Consider the following 15,877-nt stretch of genomic DNA (forward strand, 5'->3'; position numbering starts at 1 on the left):
TAAGTATTATTTAGGCCTTATAATTACAAAATCTCCCGTAGCAAAGTTGGTTTACCAGTAGATTTAGGCTACTCTATATGGCTGGTTCGAATCTTCCCAGCTACATTCATATTTTCTTTTCTTTATCATTTTTTATTATTAAATAATAGGCCCAAAATATTTTTTTGCTTCCAGCATTTACATTTTTCGGGCCGAGCTTGCTCGTGTGCTACAAGAAATAAATTAGCTACAACGCATACTTAGCCCATGGTTCATTATTTGATATAAGGTAATATAAAAATCAAATGATTATGTAACTGATGACAGCAAATTTGTATGTGCTTAATCTTGAAAATATCCTACCTTTGAAATATCAAATATTTCAATGTAAACATCTAAGAAGGCACTTTTCTTTGTTTTTCTTTCTATTATCACTTAACAGATAATGTATGAACAAAGCTTTCTAATATCATACGACATAGATAAAACGGATGACAAACTTCTCTCATGCTTTATCTCTCGAGACGTTGACTTATAAGGTAACAAATGAAGAGTACGATTCTGAAGAACGGAGAATAAATGACATGAAAACATTAGTATTTGAAATATATATAGCATTTTAATTTCTTCTTATGTAAAGACTTTAAATATGTCTGAGTAGTTTACTTGTTAGATTCAGGGTTCAAATAGGTTAGAGAGATTAGTCCCAACTATAGATTTGCTAAGTTGTGATATTCATTGATTGATTATTCTTATTGCTTGTTTTAGCCTTGCTAACTAGAACATGAACCTAGGAATTAACATGTGTCAAGCATCCTTGATCATCCTGTCCTGAATCTAATCTGTCAAGTTAGAACTGCTAGAGAAAGTTAACCGCTGATCTAGGAGACTAGTGATCATTATCAACCCACGCCTAGGGCTTAGCTAGAAGCATCGATTGATATTGTCTTCTGACAATCGATCGATATTTGCGAAAGGTGTATCGATCGATATCCCTATAGGATCATCGATCCACACTTTCTTGTGATCAAAAGACGACAGCTGAGATCCAAGATCATAGTTAGTTAACCAGTGAAACATTGCCATCGCTGATCATTGTGATTAAGGAGTTGAGTTCTAATATATTATGCATGCAACTGTTAGGCATCTATAGGATTATAATCTCCAACACCTGAATAGAAACCCTGCATCTAATATCTTCCAATAAGTTACACCCCCAATCATTTTGTTAGTCGAGCAATAGACTTGTTCAATTAGGACTGCTATTTACTTTTAAACCCATAAAATAACAAATACTTAGAATTAATAACTTTACTAGATTTAATAGGTTCCCTAGCTCCTTGCTGAATTAATACTCGCCTCCTTTACGCTCAAGCCAAGTAAACTCCAGTGGTTTTTGTTGCCTTGGAGGTGAGCTGTGGGTCTGTGTTGGAGGCAGGCAATGGTTCCCGGCTCAGGTTCTGGCTTGTGAGAGTTAGTCGAGTTTGTTATATCGGGTGGAAGTCTGTGGCCACGTGAGTACTTCTTGGCAGTTCTCTTTATTTAAGATTTCTTAATTTGTGCTTGTTATTTCTGGTCTCTCCGTTTGCCGGCGACGACCTTCTCTTCTCGGAGGTTGAGTCTCGTAGTTCTTTTGTTGCTCTCCCCTTTACACTGGTGAATCGTTTTGGGAGTCACATGTATCCGGTTTTTTCAGTCCTTGAAGTCGGTAAATGGCGTCGCGATCTTTATCTGGTCGTGGTGGTGTCTTATTTGGGTCAAGTTCGCATCCTAGTGCTGGTGGTGGGTCATTATAACTGTTATTGGTAGTGTTGTTTGGATACTTTTGCGTGTTTTGCGTTGTCGTTAGTCTCTCATTTAAGTGTTTTGCGTTGAGTTTGCGTTCGACTTTTGCGACGAAGGCGGTTCTTGCTTAAGCTTTTGGATGCTCTCAGTTGGTTTGCTTTGTCCTCTCTCTCCTTTGTTCGTGGAGATTCAGTGGTGGGGATGACTACAAGCTTTGACAAGTTCACTGGGAGCAAGTTATACCAGAAGTGACTTGAAAAGTTATGGATCCAAGACAATGAGGTAACTCATCTTTCCGGGGCACTCGCTAAAACACTGAATCTGAACTAGTTGTTGGGGTAATGGTCGAACAAACTATTTAGAAAATTATTGATTTAGACTATTTTGTACGAGTCGGTTTGTATCGAATTCTCCATTTAAAATTTGAAGGAAGAATTGGTGAAATAACCAAAACAAAAATAAAATTACATTTTGGAGAGAAGGTAGAGAGATAGGAAGAAATAGAGAATGGAGGTTTGGTTATTTTAAAAAAAAATTGTTTTCTTGTTGGTTATAAGTTGTAATTTTTCTTATTTTAATATAACATAATATTTTAAAAATAAAAAAAAAGAACAATCTAATAAACAAGTTCAGACTACGATTATGGAGACTTGAATACTGAAAACAATCATGATAAAACCAAGAGGAGCAATTTTCATTTTGATTCATAGAAACCCAACATCCAACATGATCACATCACATCGACATCCAAAGAAGAAGTTGATCAAATGCAGAGAAAATAGAAACCCCAAATTACTTTATAAGAAGAAAAGGTTTGATATTTTTCATATCCTTTCGACTTTGTCCGCCTTGATCACAGGATTGGCCTTTGAGATTGCATCACGTCCAACTTCTTTGAAATCGAAGCTACACTCGTGCTTCTCCGGGTACCTATGGCTCCCGCAAAACGTGCTACCGCATTTGCACTTAAACCCCATAACTCCAACCTTCTTATTACAGCTTAAACACCTGTTCGTCCGCGCAGGTTTCGACGGCTCTGCCTCCTCCTGTCCCGTGGCTATAGGAACTGAAGACGGCTCAGCGGTTACAACAACAGAGGCTGGTTTGGTTTCAAGAGGCTGTTTTTGCTCTGGTGTGATAATGAGACTGCAAGATGGAAGCTTAAGTGAGTTCTTGACAGCAGCTTTTGCTACGGCGGTTTGATCTTCCTCGGCTCGGAGACTTCTGTAGCATTTGGAACAGAGGTTCATGTTGGAAGGTGACCCGAAGAAACCGCATCCGTTGTCGCAGAGTTTTGGCTCAGTTGGTGGGAAGCTTGTGCTGTTGTTTTGCTCAGAGCTCATTGTTGTTCCTTTCTTCTTCTTCTCAAATCTATTAAACAAACTAAAATTTATATTCTGACAGTAACAGAAGAATGTTTTTTTTAAGGTTGTCGTTTCAGAACATTTAAAGATGAGAATCACCTGCTCCCAGCTACGAAATAGAATCAATTAACCCAGATTCGATATAATCAATTCGATTCAACACAGGTCCTATATAACCATCAAATAAAAATCAATTCGATTTAAACCCAGATTCGATATAATCAAATTGATTCATTTCGATTTAAAAACCTAGCATCAAACAAGATCTATCATCGCGTCGAATCTCCCCAAATCCGAACGTTAAAGATTCAACCGATGCACCATAAATATCCGATTTACAAATACTAATAAACATGTTTATACCAAGACTCAGATCCGTCAAATAACAAATAAAATGAAAAGAACAATTCAAAAAGGAAAAATTACCAGAAACGTGCAGATCAAATGAAATTTCTTCCTCTAATTTCAAAGCTTCTTCAACGAAATTTCACAAAATAAAATATATTTCTGATCTTTCGAAGAAGAAATAAAAAGTGGGTTTCTTGGTTTTCTGTTCAATATTGATCAGAACATTTTTTGCAAATTTAGGTGAGCGAGATGAGAGAGACAAACAAACACGCAACAATAACAAATGGTTGATTAGAAAAAAACATAACCCATGTTTTTTTTTGTGTGGGTCAAATATAACCTATGTTTATATTATATAATTTGAGTACAAAACACGGTTATGTCGGTCTTCGGTTTATTTTCTTTACGTCAGCTTTGCCGTGCTTTTCAATCGTTTTACGCCGTTGGATCTGTAGGACTGACGTTTATGTGACGTTGCTCTTCTATGATCGAACGGCTCACGTAGAGAAGGGTATAAACGTAATATATTGTAACATTGAGGTTAGAAAGGATAAGTTTGTTTAACATATAATATAACTAGATTTTTATCCGCGATTTAAAAATGCAGAATACATTGTGATTCAAATTCCATTAAAATGTTACAAATGTTTTGCTAATTTATAAGGTTTTTGTATATTTAAATTTTTTCGTATTTAGTGTATTTAAAACCAATCAAGACTTGTGGTCGGCTTATATTCATGGTCGAACCGATAAATCTAAGAATCCGGTATATCAAATTCGGTTTTAAAAATATTTATTATTTAATATTATGTTAAAACTTAAAAAATAACTACAAACTGAGAAAACCAGATTATTATTATAATTATATATTAAATTGATTAAAATATTTACATACGGTTCACCCAATGTCAATCCACTAATCCAGTGGCCGAAAATAATTTCAGTGTCCAAATAAAATTTTAAAACCTTGATTAAATTTTTTTTTTTACTTTTTATATTTTTATAATATACATTTTTATAAAATTTTATCAAAATGGTATATAATTTTATACACTAATTCTATGTATATTGATCATATTTTGAAATCTAATATATGATTTATTTGTTCTTTCTGATTATAATATTATTTGAAGACATTAAGCATTCATTTGTGATGAATGTGTTTTTCAAAATATTAAGTTTAGTAGTTATATAAGATAATGTATGTAACCTGTAATATTGTTTTACAATTATATGTAATTTTTTTGGAATATTTGGTAGTTACCATTTTTAAAGATTACCAAATATATTTTGTTAATGTACTAAAATTTAAGTTTCCTGAATGGAAAATAGTTAAATATATTTAAGTTAAGTTATTATATTTAATTAATGTATTCCTTTTGTTCTGTAAAGATGGCCTAATAAACAAAAGCAATATGTAAAGTATATTTTTTATAACTGCTGTATATATATCTTAATTAACTTTCAGAGTACACATAGTTTTTTTTATAACTGCTGTATATATTTTGATTGAAATCGGAACAAACAAAAGAAGAAGAAAATGATAAACGAAAACGGTGATTAAATGTATCAATCTCAAAATATAAAATACGAAAAATTAAATTATGGAAATAAAAAAAGGCCTAGATGTTTGAAAAAAAAAAGGCCTAGATGTTAAAGAGAGCAAGAAGTAAAACAAAGTTTTAAATGATGAAATAAAATAGAAACAGTTAAATACAATTAAATGATGATAGTTTTAACCAATACGAATATATAGTTATGGATCAAAATAATTAATATTGTTAGCCATAAATATAGGAGTGACATACCATTGTAAATAAATTATAAAACTAAAGACAATATCTTATTAGGGATTATCGTTTAATAGTATAGATTAAAGTAAAACTTAAAAGTTTGACTTTGACCTCTCGTAGATATATTTGATTGATTTGGCTTGTTTAAGATAAAAACTAAAGTGAGGTTATTGTTGCTTACGGGGCTGGTTTACATTTGCCCAGTGTTTTTAAACCTGGATCGAACCGGCGGTGGAGCCTGGTTGAACCATGAACCGAAAATAATCCGGATTGGGTTAATGCTAAAATCCAACTAAAATCAAACCAGTTAAAAACCCCAATCGAACCGTTAAAAATCTATAAAACGGCGATTCAATGAGCAGCCAAACCCCGGTTCGTATATAAGCTAAATTTGTGTTAACGAAACAATTAATTTTTCAACTTTTTTAAGTAAAAATAAAATTTATCAAAAATTAATAAAGTATCGTTTCTCGTCTTTTTTTTGTCGTCTCTACAATTCATAAATTACAAGATTCACAAAGTTTAATATTCACGTCAAGATATTGTTTTTGTCTACTTCTCACTTTGTTTAAGTTTTTATTTCACGATCACTTGTTTTGAAGACTTTAAATAATTGAGTTATTTACGTTTTTGAAATTTGTATTTCAAAATATAACTCTTACCTATTGTGTATATAATTTTTTTATAGGTGATGAAGATTTAGAGAGATAAGATTTGCAAATAAAATTTAAATGTGCTTTTCATATTGATTTTAGATTTTCATTGTTTTTTTTTAAGTTTTCTATACATTATGGCTATTTAAACATTTTATTTGATATGATCTATTTTTAAAAAACTATACATATTATTTATAAAATGTCATTAAAATTAGTTTAATCAACTAAAAGTTAAAAATGTTTAAATTTATTTATAAAATGTCATTAAATTTAGTTTAAAAAACTATGCATATTATTTTAAAAAAACTATGCATATTAGTAAACTCGGTTCAGATCCGGTCGAACCACAATGATCCATGACCCAAATAAATTCTGGTTTGCTAGCCGGTCTTGTTTTAAAAACACTGCATTTGCCTTAAACATTTAACTTTTTCTTATGAAAAAGAATTTTTTTTATAGTTTAAACAAATTTCTATATTTTTATTATTTAAATCAACAACAGAAGAAAATGCTAAAACAAATGAGGTAATCATTAAATATTTTATAGATACAAAATAATTGGTCTTGTCAGATATGACATTCTTTTTAGCAAAACCACGAATCTTATTGTAGATAATGCTTAGATCATCTCCACCATGATTCATAACAATTCTATTTTCTAATTATATAACCATTTATTCTGTTTGGCCATCAGCTTAGATCATCTTCCATGCCGATATACTTTTCATAAGAAGTTTTTCCACCAGCTCAGCTCATTGCCGTGAAATATTCTGCTGGAGCTACATTAAGAATGGCCAATACACGGTTAAGTTAGGATATTGGGTAGCTCAGAACATATTGAAAGCTGAGAAGGAGAAAAAAGTACTAGAGCCAAGTATTACTAAGTTTCAAACCTTTGCTTGGACGATAAAGACACCGCATAAGATATGCCATCTTATATGGCACCTGATAACATATCATGTGGCAGTAACGAGAAATTTGGTGCGGCGTAACATAAGATGCGATAACTATGGTCCACGATGTGGTGAACCTGAAGAATATGTTATCCATGCCATTTTTGAGTGCCCGCCAGCTCTACAAGCTTGGTCCTTATCATCGACATCAACAAGTCCAGATATCTTTCCATGCCCGAGTATCTATGCTAATATGGATTATCTTTTCTGGAGAAATAACAACATTGTCGAGCTATAACTAGACAGAGATCATTATCCCTGGATAATTTGGTATATTTGGAAGGTCCGAAATGATAAACTTTTTAGGGGAATTGATAGAGATCCTTTGGAGTTAGTGCGCTATGCCGAGATTGAGTATCAGGCCTGATTTGATGCAAACGAGATGGTGACTCCAACTCCACAAGGCCATAGTATTGAGGAACCTCAAGTCTTAAGCTTTGGTAATATATGCATGATAGATGGGTCATGGACATCCACATCATAGTTCAGCAGGTGTGGATGGGTTGGATAGATAGCTTGGGGAAAGTTTAACTTATGGGGACACAAAATTATATACGACGAAAGTCTGCCCTGCATTCCGAAGTAGAAGCATTGCGATGGGCGATGGAGAGTATGCTTCAGTATTCGACATGTCAGAGCTTTGGAACGGATTGCAAGGATTTGATCGCCATGATAAAGGAGCCTCGTGCTTGGCCAAGCTTTGCAACATAACTGGAGAGGATAGCGACTCTGAAGATATGCTCCCCGGATTTCAAAATTACTCATATTCCACGAGCGCAAAATCAGATTTCAAATTCTTTAGCTAGGACTGCGAGGTCTTTTCATAGAAAACTTTTTGTGTTGGTTGTTTTATTCCGGTCGGTTATTCAGACTACTTTAAATTTGAGTAATAGACTAGCCATTCGTTGCCAGAAAAAAAAAACCATTTATCCTGTTGAAATTTGGCTTCGAATGTTTACAACCGTCCCGCCCCGCACCACAGTTAACAGTAACAAAAATCTCTACATATACCATATATCTATACGTTTTTATAACTGTTAAAACCGCACCGCAGTTGAACCGCTTGTGCCGCACCGCTCAAACCGCAGTTACCGAGTTGAAGGTTTGACCGTAACAACATGATCTTCTTCTTCCAACGACTTGTTTCTTCTCTGTAACGGAATCAAATCCACCATTGTTACAAGAGAAAAAGCTTATGTGCAAAACAATAAAGAGAGATAGTGAATTAATAATTTACCATTCTGAAAGAGATATACCCAAGGTCATAGGAGACCTCTAAAACTTGGTTGTCTTGTGTTCTTCTTTTAGCTTTCTCTGTTCTTAGCAATCACACTAGTGACTGGAGTCGCGAACTGACCATACGTGAGAGTACCTGGGAGAGAGAACAAAGAGAGAATTATAGATTGGGTTAGATCAATCGAAGAGCAAAGCAATCAAGACGGATACTTCAACACTAATTATTTTTATTCTTATTAGATTTATACCTTACCCAATCCAAAGCAAATTGCCAGTGTGAAATTGATCATCGACGTCACACAGCTCTTGTCCTCCACCTTTCAGATTCAAACACGGTGATGGCCCGTCCATCCCAATTCCAAATCTACAAACCTTAATTCCAAAATCCAATTTCAAATTTGTTTTCCTTTCACCCTATTTACAACCATTACTGTTACAGACTTCTATTTAATTCATAAGACGAATGATTCATTTTGTAGAGTTTCATTTTTTATAGCTCTCTCATCTATGAACAATGTGTTATATCAGTAAGGTTCTTATATCATAAGATGAGTTTTTCTTTCTTTTTTTGCTAAATTATATTCTACTAACTTGCATGAGAATAAAAAAGTTTACAAAGCCTGGTTTAGTGGCAAATGCCTTACAAATAATCAAACCTGAAGCTATTAGCAGCCCAACTAAAAGTTTACTTGCCCAAGCAAATTAGTTAGCTAGCAGAAACAAGACAGAGGATTGAGAGAGGATGGGTGATATAGAGTTGCAGATCGCCCTAGGAGGCAGTGAAGAAGAAATCAGTGGCGCCATGCTTGGAACAAAGATGAAGAGAATTGTTGATCTTCAATTCGAATTGCCGCAATCCTTAACTTGATGGTTTTATCAATTTCCTTGATGATAGCGGATGGGTGTCTGAATCTGTTTATGTGGAGTCGACCGTTCCGTTCTGCCCAAATGCAGTAGATAGTAAGTAGCCTGCCAAGCCAAAAGCGTTAGTAGTCTGATGTGTTGCGGTGATTTCAGCCTTTCCAGATTACCGAGTAATACATTCCAATCTCTTGGTGTAAAGAAACCCGCTCTTCCTGCGATCGAGTGCCAAACCTCCCAAGAGTAAGAGCAAGCGGAGAACAAATGGTCCCTTGATTCAAGATCCGAATTACAGAGGATGCAAGTTGGATCAGTGTCAATTCTCCAGTCCACCATTCTGTTTTTGGTAGGGCATCTGTCAAGGACGAACAACCAAGATAAGAATTTGTGACGTGGAATTCCCTGCGAGAACCAGATCTCCTTACACCAAGGGACTCGTTGTTGCCTCACACACAGCAGGTTATAGATTGCCTTTGTTGAGTAGACATTCGTATTTTTTTTCATTAGGCATATATTCTAACCTATCTATGTCGTTGGTGAGTGATAAGGTAGCGAGATATGATAGAATATTAACTTGTGGTTCTGATCTCGCAGGTGGTAGTCTCTAATTGCCTAACTCCCATAGTTCCGCCAAGGTCGCCGTCGCAGGAATTCCAGTGTTGCGAGAGCTTTTGCCTCGAAGGTATTTTGAGATGTTTCCAAATGGTGACTAGTTACTCGACCAGAAATAGCAAGTTTCGCCGTTTCCTATAACTTGTTTGATCCAATCAAAGACGGTGCAACAGTAAATAGTTAGCAAGCCAGGAGTTCTTCTGTTTGGTGTTTTTTTTTTAAAATATGATATATTAATTTAATCAGCACCAAAATGGGAGATCAGAACTGTACACTTTGCCGGCGAACTGGGAAATGCCACGGCTAGGTTACATACAAGAAGAGTGTAGATAAACACTCTAGGACTTCTGTGAGATACCAAGTAGCCCAAATAGAGTCTTGCTTGAAGAAGAGTAGCCAGATCAGCTTTATGGCAGATACGGTGTTCCAAGAGACCCAGTTCTTCAAACCCCAAACCTCCTTCCTGTTTTGGAGCACAGACCTTGTCCCAAGCAACTTTGGAGGCCCCACTGCCATCCAGTTTTCCTTTCCATAGGAACTTAGAACAAAGGGAGTCAATTTCCGATAAGAGGAGTTTTCTTTTCGTAAAGTTATATCAGTAAGGTTCTTGCTTTGTTTCTTTGTACCATGACAGCTTGAGAACTCATCTTTAAAACGAAATCACAAACCTAATTCAGGGTTTAGATTTCCAAAAGCTTTAAGCGTTGCCATATTAAAAACTGTACAAGTTTTGGCAAAAAAAAAAAAAAAAAAAAAAGAAGAAACTGGTTAGCTACACTCTCCTGGTTTCTGTAAACCACCAGAATAAATGAACATGAATACAGCATGACGACAACTTCTCCATCACCATGCTAACGAAATGGACAAATTCTTGGGCGTTTTTGATGCAATCTTAGTGGTAGAGGTTCGAGCTTGAACACTAGGATGAATCCCGTCCTCTCTTTCTTGATGATGACCGGTCTTTCGAAGAACCATTGCTTCTGATTAAATGCCAGGGAACAGACAAACTAAGAAAAATGAAGCTGCCCTTGATTCAGTAGCAGGTTTAGTAAGCTTACCCATCATCTGTTTTACTTGATGGCTCTTGTGTGGCACGCGATTGTGGAATCACCTGCACAGAAAGAAAGAAAGAAAGAAAGAAAGTCAAGCCATAGGTTTAGAAAAGTGAATATTAAACAACGATGGACAATACTGACAGGCAGACCAAGTTGTCTCATGCATCTGCTGTGGATTTCAACGTATTCTTCATAAGACTGCAAAAACAACAACAAACAAAAGAAGCAATCACAACACTTTGTCAAAGATTAGACAACAACAACAGCAAAACCAGAGCTCATGATGCTTCTTAAGGAAGCCCCTGTTAATGAAAAACTTGAGCTAAACCCTGACATATATAAGTAATATAGTTGAATATGGATCACAAATATCCCGGATGTTAAAAAATAAAATAAAACAACAAATGTTTTCACCAAGTTTCCAGTTGTGTCCCATAAGCATCTTTGAACCAAACCAACAATATGATTTACAAACAGATATGTTACAAGCAGATATGCCACTACCATGTTAAGAAAATCATCATCGGTTAGGGTACTCGCTAGAGGGCTCTCCAAAGGCAAACCCCATGAGTTGAATTGTAAATACTTTTCTTGCTCTACACCATATCCTCCCTGCTGTGCAAGATGGAATCTGCTGAGGTCATCCTGGTTTGAGTAGACCGCAGGAGGGTAATGGCCCCACATATTGTTATTGTACTCTTCGTCTCCCGAGGAAGATGGAGGTTCCACGCGAGACCTTTTTGTTGAGTAATCATCCCTAGAAGAGCTGTCACACGCCAATATCAAGAACAAGCAGATATAAAGAGATCTAAGAACCAAACTATACCTATTCAGCAAACCGTCATCGCAGCTATGGGCATCAAGGAGTTCACAAAGTGCTTCACCAATATCTCCCGGCAACTCCTAGAGAATGCACACATTAAAAATACTTTATTTTTTCTAGCATTTAGGAGAGAGACACTATCTTAGAAGTTAAGGTGTTACCTGACAATCTCGGCTAATCTTAACAGGTTTGTAATCATTCAAAGGATTCTTGAGATGAAGTGTTTTCTGAAAAGGCAACTCACTCAGCCTCAACCATTTCACTTTAAAGCTGCGTCCCCAAGGGTTGTTCTTACCACCTCCCTGACTCCATATGTGGTCTCGTCTCCAACCCACAGGAGACAGCATCTCTGCATACCCTTGGAAGAATCCGCTCATGTTCACGCTGAATATTAAAACCACTCGACCAGAGTTCTAACAACAAAGAATCAGTATATCAAAAACCACTAAATGTTATCATTTATATTTAATCTTTTCTCTAGTTAAGAGGTTTCTTACATGAAAAGCACCTTCCAAGATAGGCTCATTCATGACTTGAGTAGCCCATATCCCTCTCTCAACCGAGAGTTGAATATTGTCGTAGTTTAGACTTTTGATGATGAAGTATCTCGTTTGATACCCTGGTTTACTCTTGTTCTTACTTCCAAGAAAGTGACCTCGTTCAGCATTGGAGGGCTGACGATCTCCTTTGCTTCTGTAGCAAGAACTCTCTGTCCATCGTAATTCAAGAAACACAGTTAAACAAAACAAGAAAATGAGAATAAACTGCTAAAAAGAAAGACACCTGGATCATCGGAGTTTGCTATATCTTGTTTCCAATCAGTCAAAGAAGAATCGACAACAGATACATTTTCCTTGGCAGTAGTATCAGAAGACATGCCTCTGTATATCCACAAAACAATAATATAATATCAATCCACACTGATCAAAGAGACCACCACAAAATAAAAAGTCACTTTGAAGAACAAGAGTTTGCTCAGTGCATCACTTAAATCATAACCAGAGAGATGTTGACACAATCAAAATCGACTACTAGAATGAGAAAGTAGTGTAGTTCGTAAGCTTTTTACCAAATCAAATAGCACTACTAAATAATAAGTAAGTTTAATTAGTAATCATTAGTCTACCACAAAGAGAAATTAAAGGAAGTTCGACAGTAATTGTCCACAAGAACCAAACAAAAACCCAGAAACCTTAATAAATAAGAAAAAAAACAATAAGCCATTTCGATACAAAACGACACTTTAATTCTTAGAACGGCAACGAGATCAATTCTAACAGACGACGTTTACAGTTAACAAAAGTAACAGTTAACTGTAATTATCAAAAACGAACCTTGATAGTATCTAAAAAGCTTCTCGGACAGGGAATGAGAGAAACCCAAGTGAAGAAGAAGAAGATGAAGACACGAACTCTTTTTCCTCTTACTCAAATCCAATGAAAGCCCTAATCTTCTTCTTCTTTTATTTTCTTTCAGTTTTTTTCTTTTCTTTTTTTCTGTCGATGTAGTTCTCAATTATGGTAGAGTAACGTGTAGGTGAGGAAAGGTGTAAATTGAACGGACAGGATCCGATGGAAGATTTAAATCTAACGGTTTATCAGGCTTTGGTTATACCGCTGGTGGTGTATTGTATAGACGGCCCACTCTATTAATAGGCTCACCTGTTCGGCCTTCAAATGTAGATAAGCAAACCAACCAGTCTAGCCAAACCAGGTCCTAAAATACTTTGAGGAAAACTCAAGGTTAGCTAGCTATGAGTGTTCATAAATCATGTGTATTCGCTTATGGGCTAAGACAGGACAAGATGGATCAGAGTCAAGCTCAGACTAGTCTGCCTTTTGGGTTCTTTCATATCCGGTATATAGGTGTACCTTTATCAGGGCCGGTTTAGACAGGAGGACGAACGGTCACACCGCTCTGGACCCAATCCATTATCCTCTTATTTCTTAATAAATAAAGATCTAAAAATACATGTTTTTTATATTAAAAATAAGAAAAGGGGTCCATTTTTTTATATGAAAGTATTTTTTTTATTTTCATAAATTTATTTTGTAAAATACTTCTGGTATTTTACAAAAAACATATATTTATAAGATTCTTAAAGAAAAATAATAAGTTGGAAATTAAATCTTTTTTTACCCCAAAGTCCATGATACTATTGAGCTGGCCCTGACATTTATGTGTTAATAAAATAATAAAAAATAGACGTTTGGAAAACTAAACTCTATCCTATGCTGGTGACTTCAGCTCCGTCCATCGGTTATCAATGGGATTACAAAATTCTGGTCCAGCACAGTCATCATGCCTAAGGTGGTAACCGATGAGATAGATTCCATGTGTGGAAAATTCCTTTAGAAAAGTAACTATGAAGCTCAAGCCTCGGCAAAAGTATCATGGAAATCGTGTTGTAATGAAAAGAAGGAAGGTGGTTTTGGACTGAGAAATCTAACTGTGTGAAACAGCGCTTTAAAAGTTGATTTACATTTTGTGCTTTGGGTGTCATTGTTTATTTGTGAGGTGCTAAAAAGGAATTTGAATAATTTATGGGTTATTAATTAGTGTTAAGAAAAAAACACTCTTGACTAACGAAGAAGATGAGGGTCCTTAGCTTACCCCTAGATTAAATAAAATCGTGAGAATGTACAGACTTGCTACCTCTAAACATGGAACTGGGCACCTTATGGAAATCTTTATGCCTATCTCAACCATCATCATCGTCTCCCTATTGCTATAGATTGTACTCTGGTTGAACTGTGGGAAAACAACTCGTAGATGCCCCCTCCAGCATGGTCAGAAAAGCAGGTAGGGATTCTATCTTTCCTTTCACCTTTTATCATATATGAGACACCTCAATCCTACTCTTTGGTTACCAAATGGTGTTAACTCCTCCTAATTTTTGACTGATCAAATCTACACTCTTCTTTGTGAACCTTTTCCAGATGTAGACTGGCATCAAGAAGTATGGTTCTCAGGGGGCATTCTAAAGCATAAATTCCTAACATGGCGTGTTGTGCTTAACTTGTGACCGCCTTCTCTAATGGGGGCTGAATACTGACCCATGTGGTCTTTTAAGCAACACTCACTTGGAATCCATCCATATGTTCTTCACTTGTAACTTTTCTTGGTCAATTTGAGAGAGACTTGATTCTACCAATTACTTCTCTCCTGAGAGAATATAGAACTTGTTACTCGCTTGACTATTTGGTTTCAAAGGACAAAAATTCCACAAAATTTTAATTCTACTCATCTGGCAATAAACTATCTACATGTTATGGAAGGAAAGTAATAATCGTTTTCATCGGTAACATTTCACCTCGTCTCCCTCTTTTGTCAAAGACATCAAGATCACAGTCGAAAGAACATGATTTCCAGCATGTACAATGATAGACTAGCGTTCTCCTCTGCTTTGATGCATGTTTGGTTTACACACTAATACAGTTTCCCATCCTAACCTCGAACTCTCTTGACTACTTACAAGGTTCTCTCTACCTAGAGCTCTTAATCTATCATTACTATTGGCATGTGATTCAAGTTGGTTTCTCTATTATGTTAAACATGGGCTATTTTGAACATTTCCAAAAGACACTCTATAACTTCAAATATGAAGTTTTTTGTTCTCCGAAAATGAATTTTGAAAGTTCAAATATCAAGTTTTGAGTAGTCACTACTCAAAATTTCAAATTTAATGTTTCATATTCTTATTTGCATTTTGGTTCTTACGATACATATTACATTTTATGATTCTTAAATATATTGTTGTTTATCATTTTAATACTCATTTTATAACACTTTTAAAATAATATTTTAAAAATTTTGAAACCAGATTTAGATAAAAAATAATTACCAAAGAAACTTAACAAATGCACTAATTGATTATATATGGGAGTATTATGAAAATAATTTTATAGAATAACATGCTTATAGAATAATGTGATATTTTACTTGTAATTTAAAACTAAATTATGTATTACTATGTAAAATTCTATATTTAGTGTACATTTTATTAATTAAAATTGTTGTAGTATTTTTATATATGTGCTAATTTTTCATGGATTTAAATTAATTATGACAAATATAAAGGAGCATAATATAAAATATAAATACTTTTGAAGTTAAGTTTGAAGTTTTGGTTTTGGAGAAGAACACCTTTAAACTTCAAATATGAAATTTTGCACAAAATATGAAGTTTTACAAACTTTAAAATAGTTTTTTTTTTGAAGATGCTCTTAGCCATTGAACATCGCCTTGTAAAAACTTTTTATTCTCATTTTTAGATAGTAAAATTCTTTCTCAAAAAATATCTGAAGTAATACTTGTGTCTCTTTCTTGCTAACTTTTGCGATTTTTAATGACTGATATTTTTGTTTTCTATTACAGTTACAAACTCTCACGGGTCATATGTTCCGCGCACT

The 15,877-nt window shown here is 35.0% G+C and overlaps 2 protein-coding genes across 6 annotated transcripts; both read right to left on the reverse strand.

Moving 5' to 3' along the window:
* Positions 1 to 2,437: 2,437 nt before the first annotated feature.
* Positions 2,438 to 3,804, reverse strand: LOC106396917 (zinc finger A20 and AN1 domain-containing stress-associated protein 7-like). Of its 2 annotated transcripts, XM_022703734.2 has the most exons (3): positions 3,555 to 3,781; positions 3,228 to 3,296; positions 2,438 to 3,135 (listed from the first exon to the last, which is right to left on the reverse strand). In XM_022703734.2, exon 3 carries the CDS (start codon positions 3,105 to 3,107, stop codon positions 2,589 to 2,591), a length of 519 nt encoding a protein of 172 aa, XP_022559455.1. In that variant the 5' UTR covers positions 3,108 to 3,135; positions 3,228 to 3,296; positions 3,555 to 3,781; the 3' UTR covers positions 2,438 to 2,588. The 2 variants fall into 2 exon arrangements, with proteins under 2 accessions (XP_022559455.1, XP_013692880.1); XM_013837426.3 differs by lacking the exon at positions 3,228 to 3,296 and having other exon boundaries at positions 3,555 to 3,804.
* A 3,986-nt stretch (positions 3,805 to 7,790) lies between these two features.
* Positions 7,791 to 13,474, reverse strand: LOC106390672 (YTH domain-containing protein 1). Of its 4 annotated transcripts, XM_022703739.2 has the most exons (9): positions 12,800 to 13,169; positions 12,249 to 12,346; positions 11,963 to 12,174; positions 11,627 to 11,878; positions 11,469 to 11,545; positions 11,147 to 11,408; positions 10,784 to 10,840; positions 10,646 to 10,698; positions 7,791 to 10,567 (listed from the first exon to the last, which is right to left on the reverse strand). In XM_022703739.2, exons 2-9 carry the CDS (start codon positions 12,340 to 12,342, stop codon positions 10,507 to 10,509), a joined length of 1,068 nt encoding a protein of 355 aa, XP_022559460.1. In that variant the 5' UTR covers positions 12,343 to 12,346; positions 12,800 to 13,169; the 3' UTR covers positions 7,791 to 10,506. The 4 variants fall into 4 exon arrangements, with proteins under 4 accessions (XP_022559460.1, XP_013686647.1, XP_013686645.1 ...); XM_013831193.3 differs by having other exon boundaries at positions 11,147 to 11,545; positions 12,800 to 13,457; XM_013831192.3 differs by lacking the exons at positions 7,791 to 10,567; positions 10,646 to 10,698; positions 10,784 to 10,840 and having other exon boundaries at positions 10,858 to 11,408; positions 12,800 to 13,452.
* Positions 13,475 to 15,877: the final 2,403 nt, after the last annotated feature.

The sequence above is a fragment of the Brassica napus genome, unplaced genomic scaffold (assembly GCF_020379485.1).
Source record: "Brassica napus cultivar Da-Ae unplaced genomic scaffold, Da-Ae ScsIHWf_55;HRSCAF=95, whole genome shotgun sequence".
Classification (NCBI taxonomy): domain Eukaryota; kingdom Viridiplantae; phylum Streptophyta; class Magnoliopsida; order Brassicales; family Brassicaceae; genus Brassica; species Brassica napus.

What these genes read in the sequence shown, in the direction of transcription:
- LOC106396917 (XM_013837426.3), bottom strand. Translation starts at nt 3,107, where the DNA reads ATGAGCTCTGAGCAAAACAACAGCACAAGCTTCCCACCAACTGAGCCA.
- LOC106390672 (XM_013831191.3), bottom strand. Translation starts at nt 12,342, where the DNA reads ATGTCTTCTGATACTACTGCCAAGGAAAATGTATCTGTTGTCGATTCT. An exon ending in TCTTGGAAGGTGCTTTTCAT is followed by an intron (nt 11,879 to 11,962) that starts GTAAGAAACCTC and finishes CTTTGTTGTTAG; the next exon opens with AACTCTGGTCGAGTGGTTTT. An exon ending in AGATTAGCCGAGATTGTCAG is followed by an intron (nt 11,546 to 11,626) that starts GTAACACCTTAA and finishes TGCATTCTCTAG; the next exon opens with GAGTTGCCGGGAGATATTGG.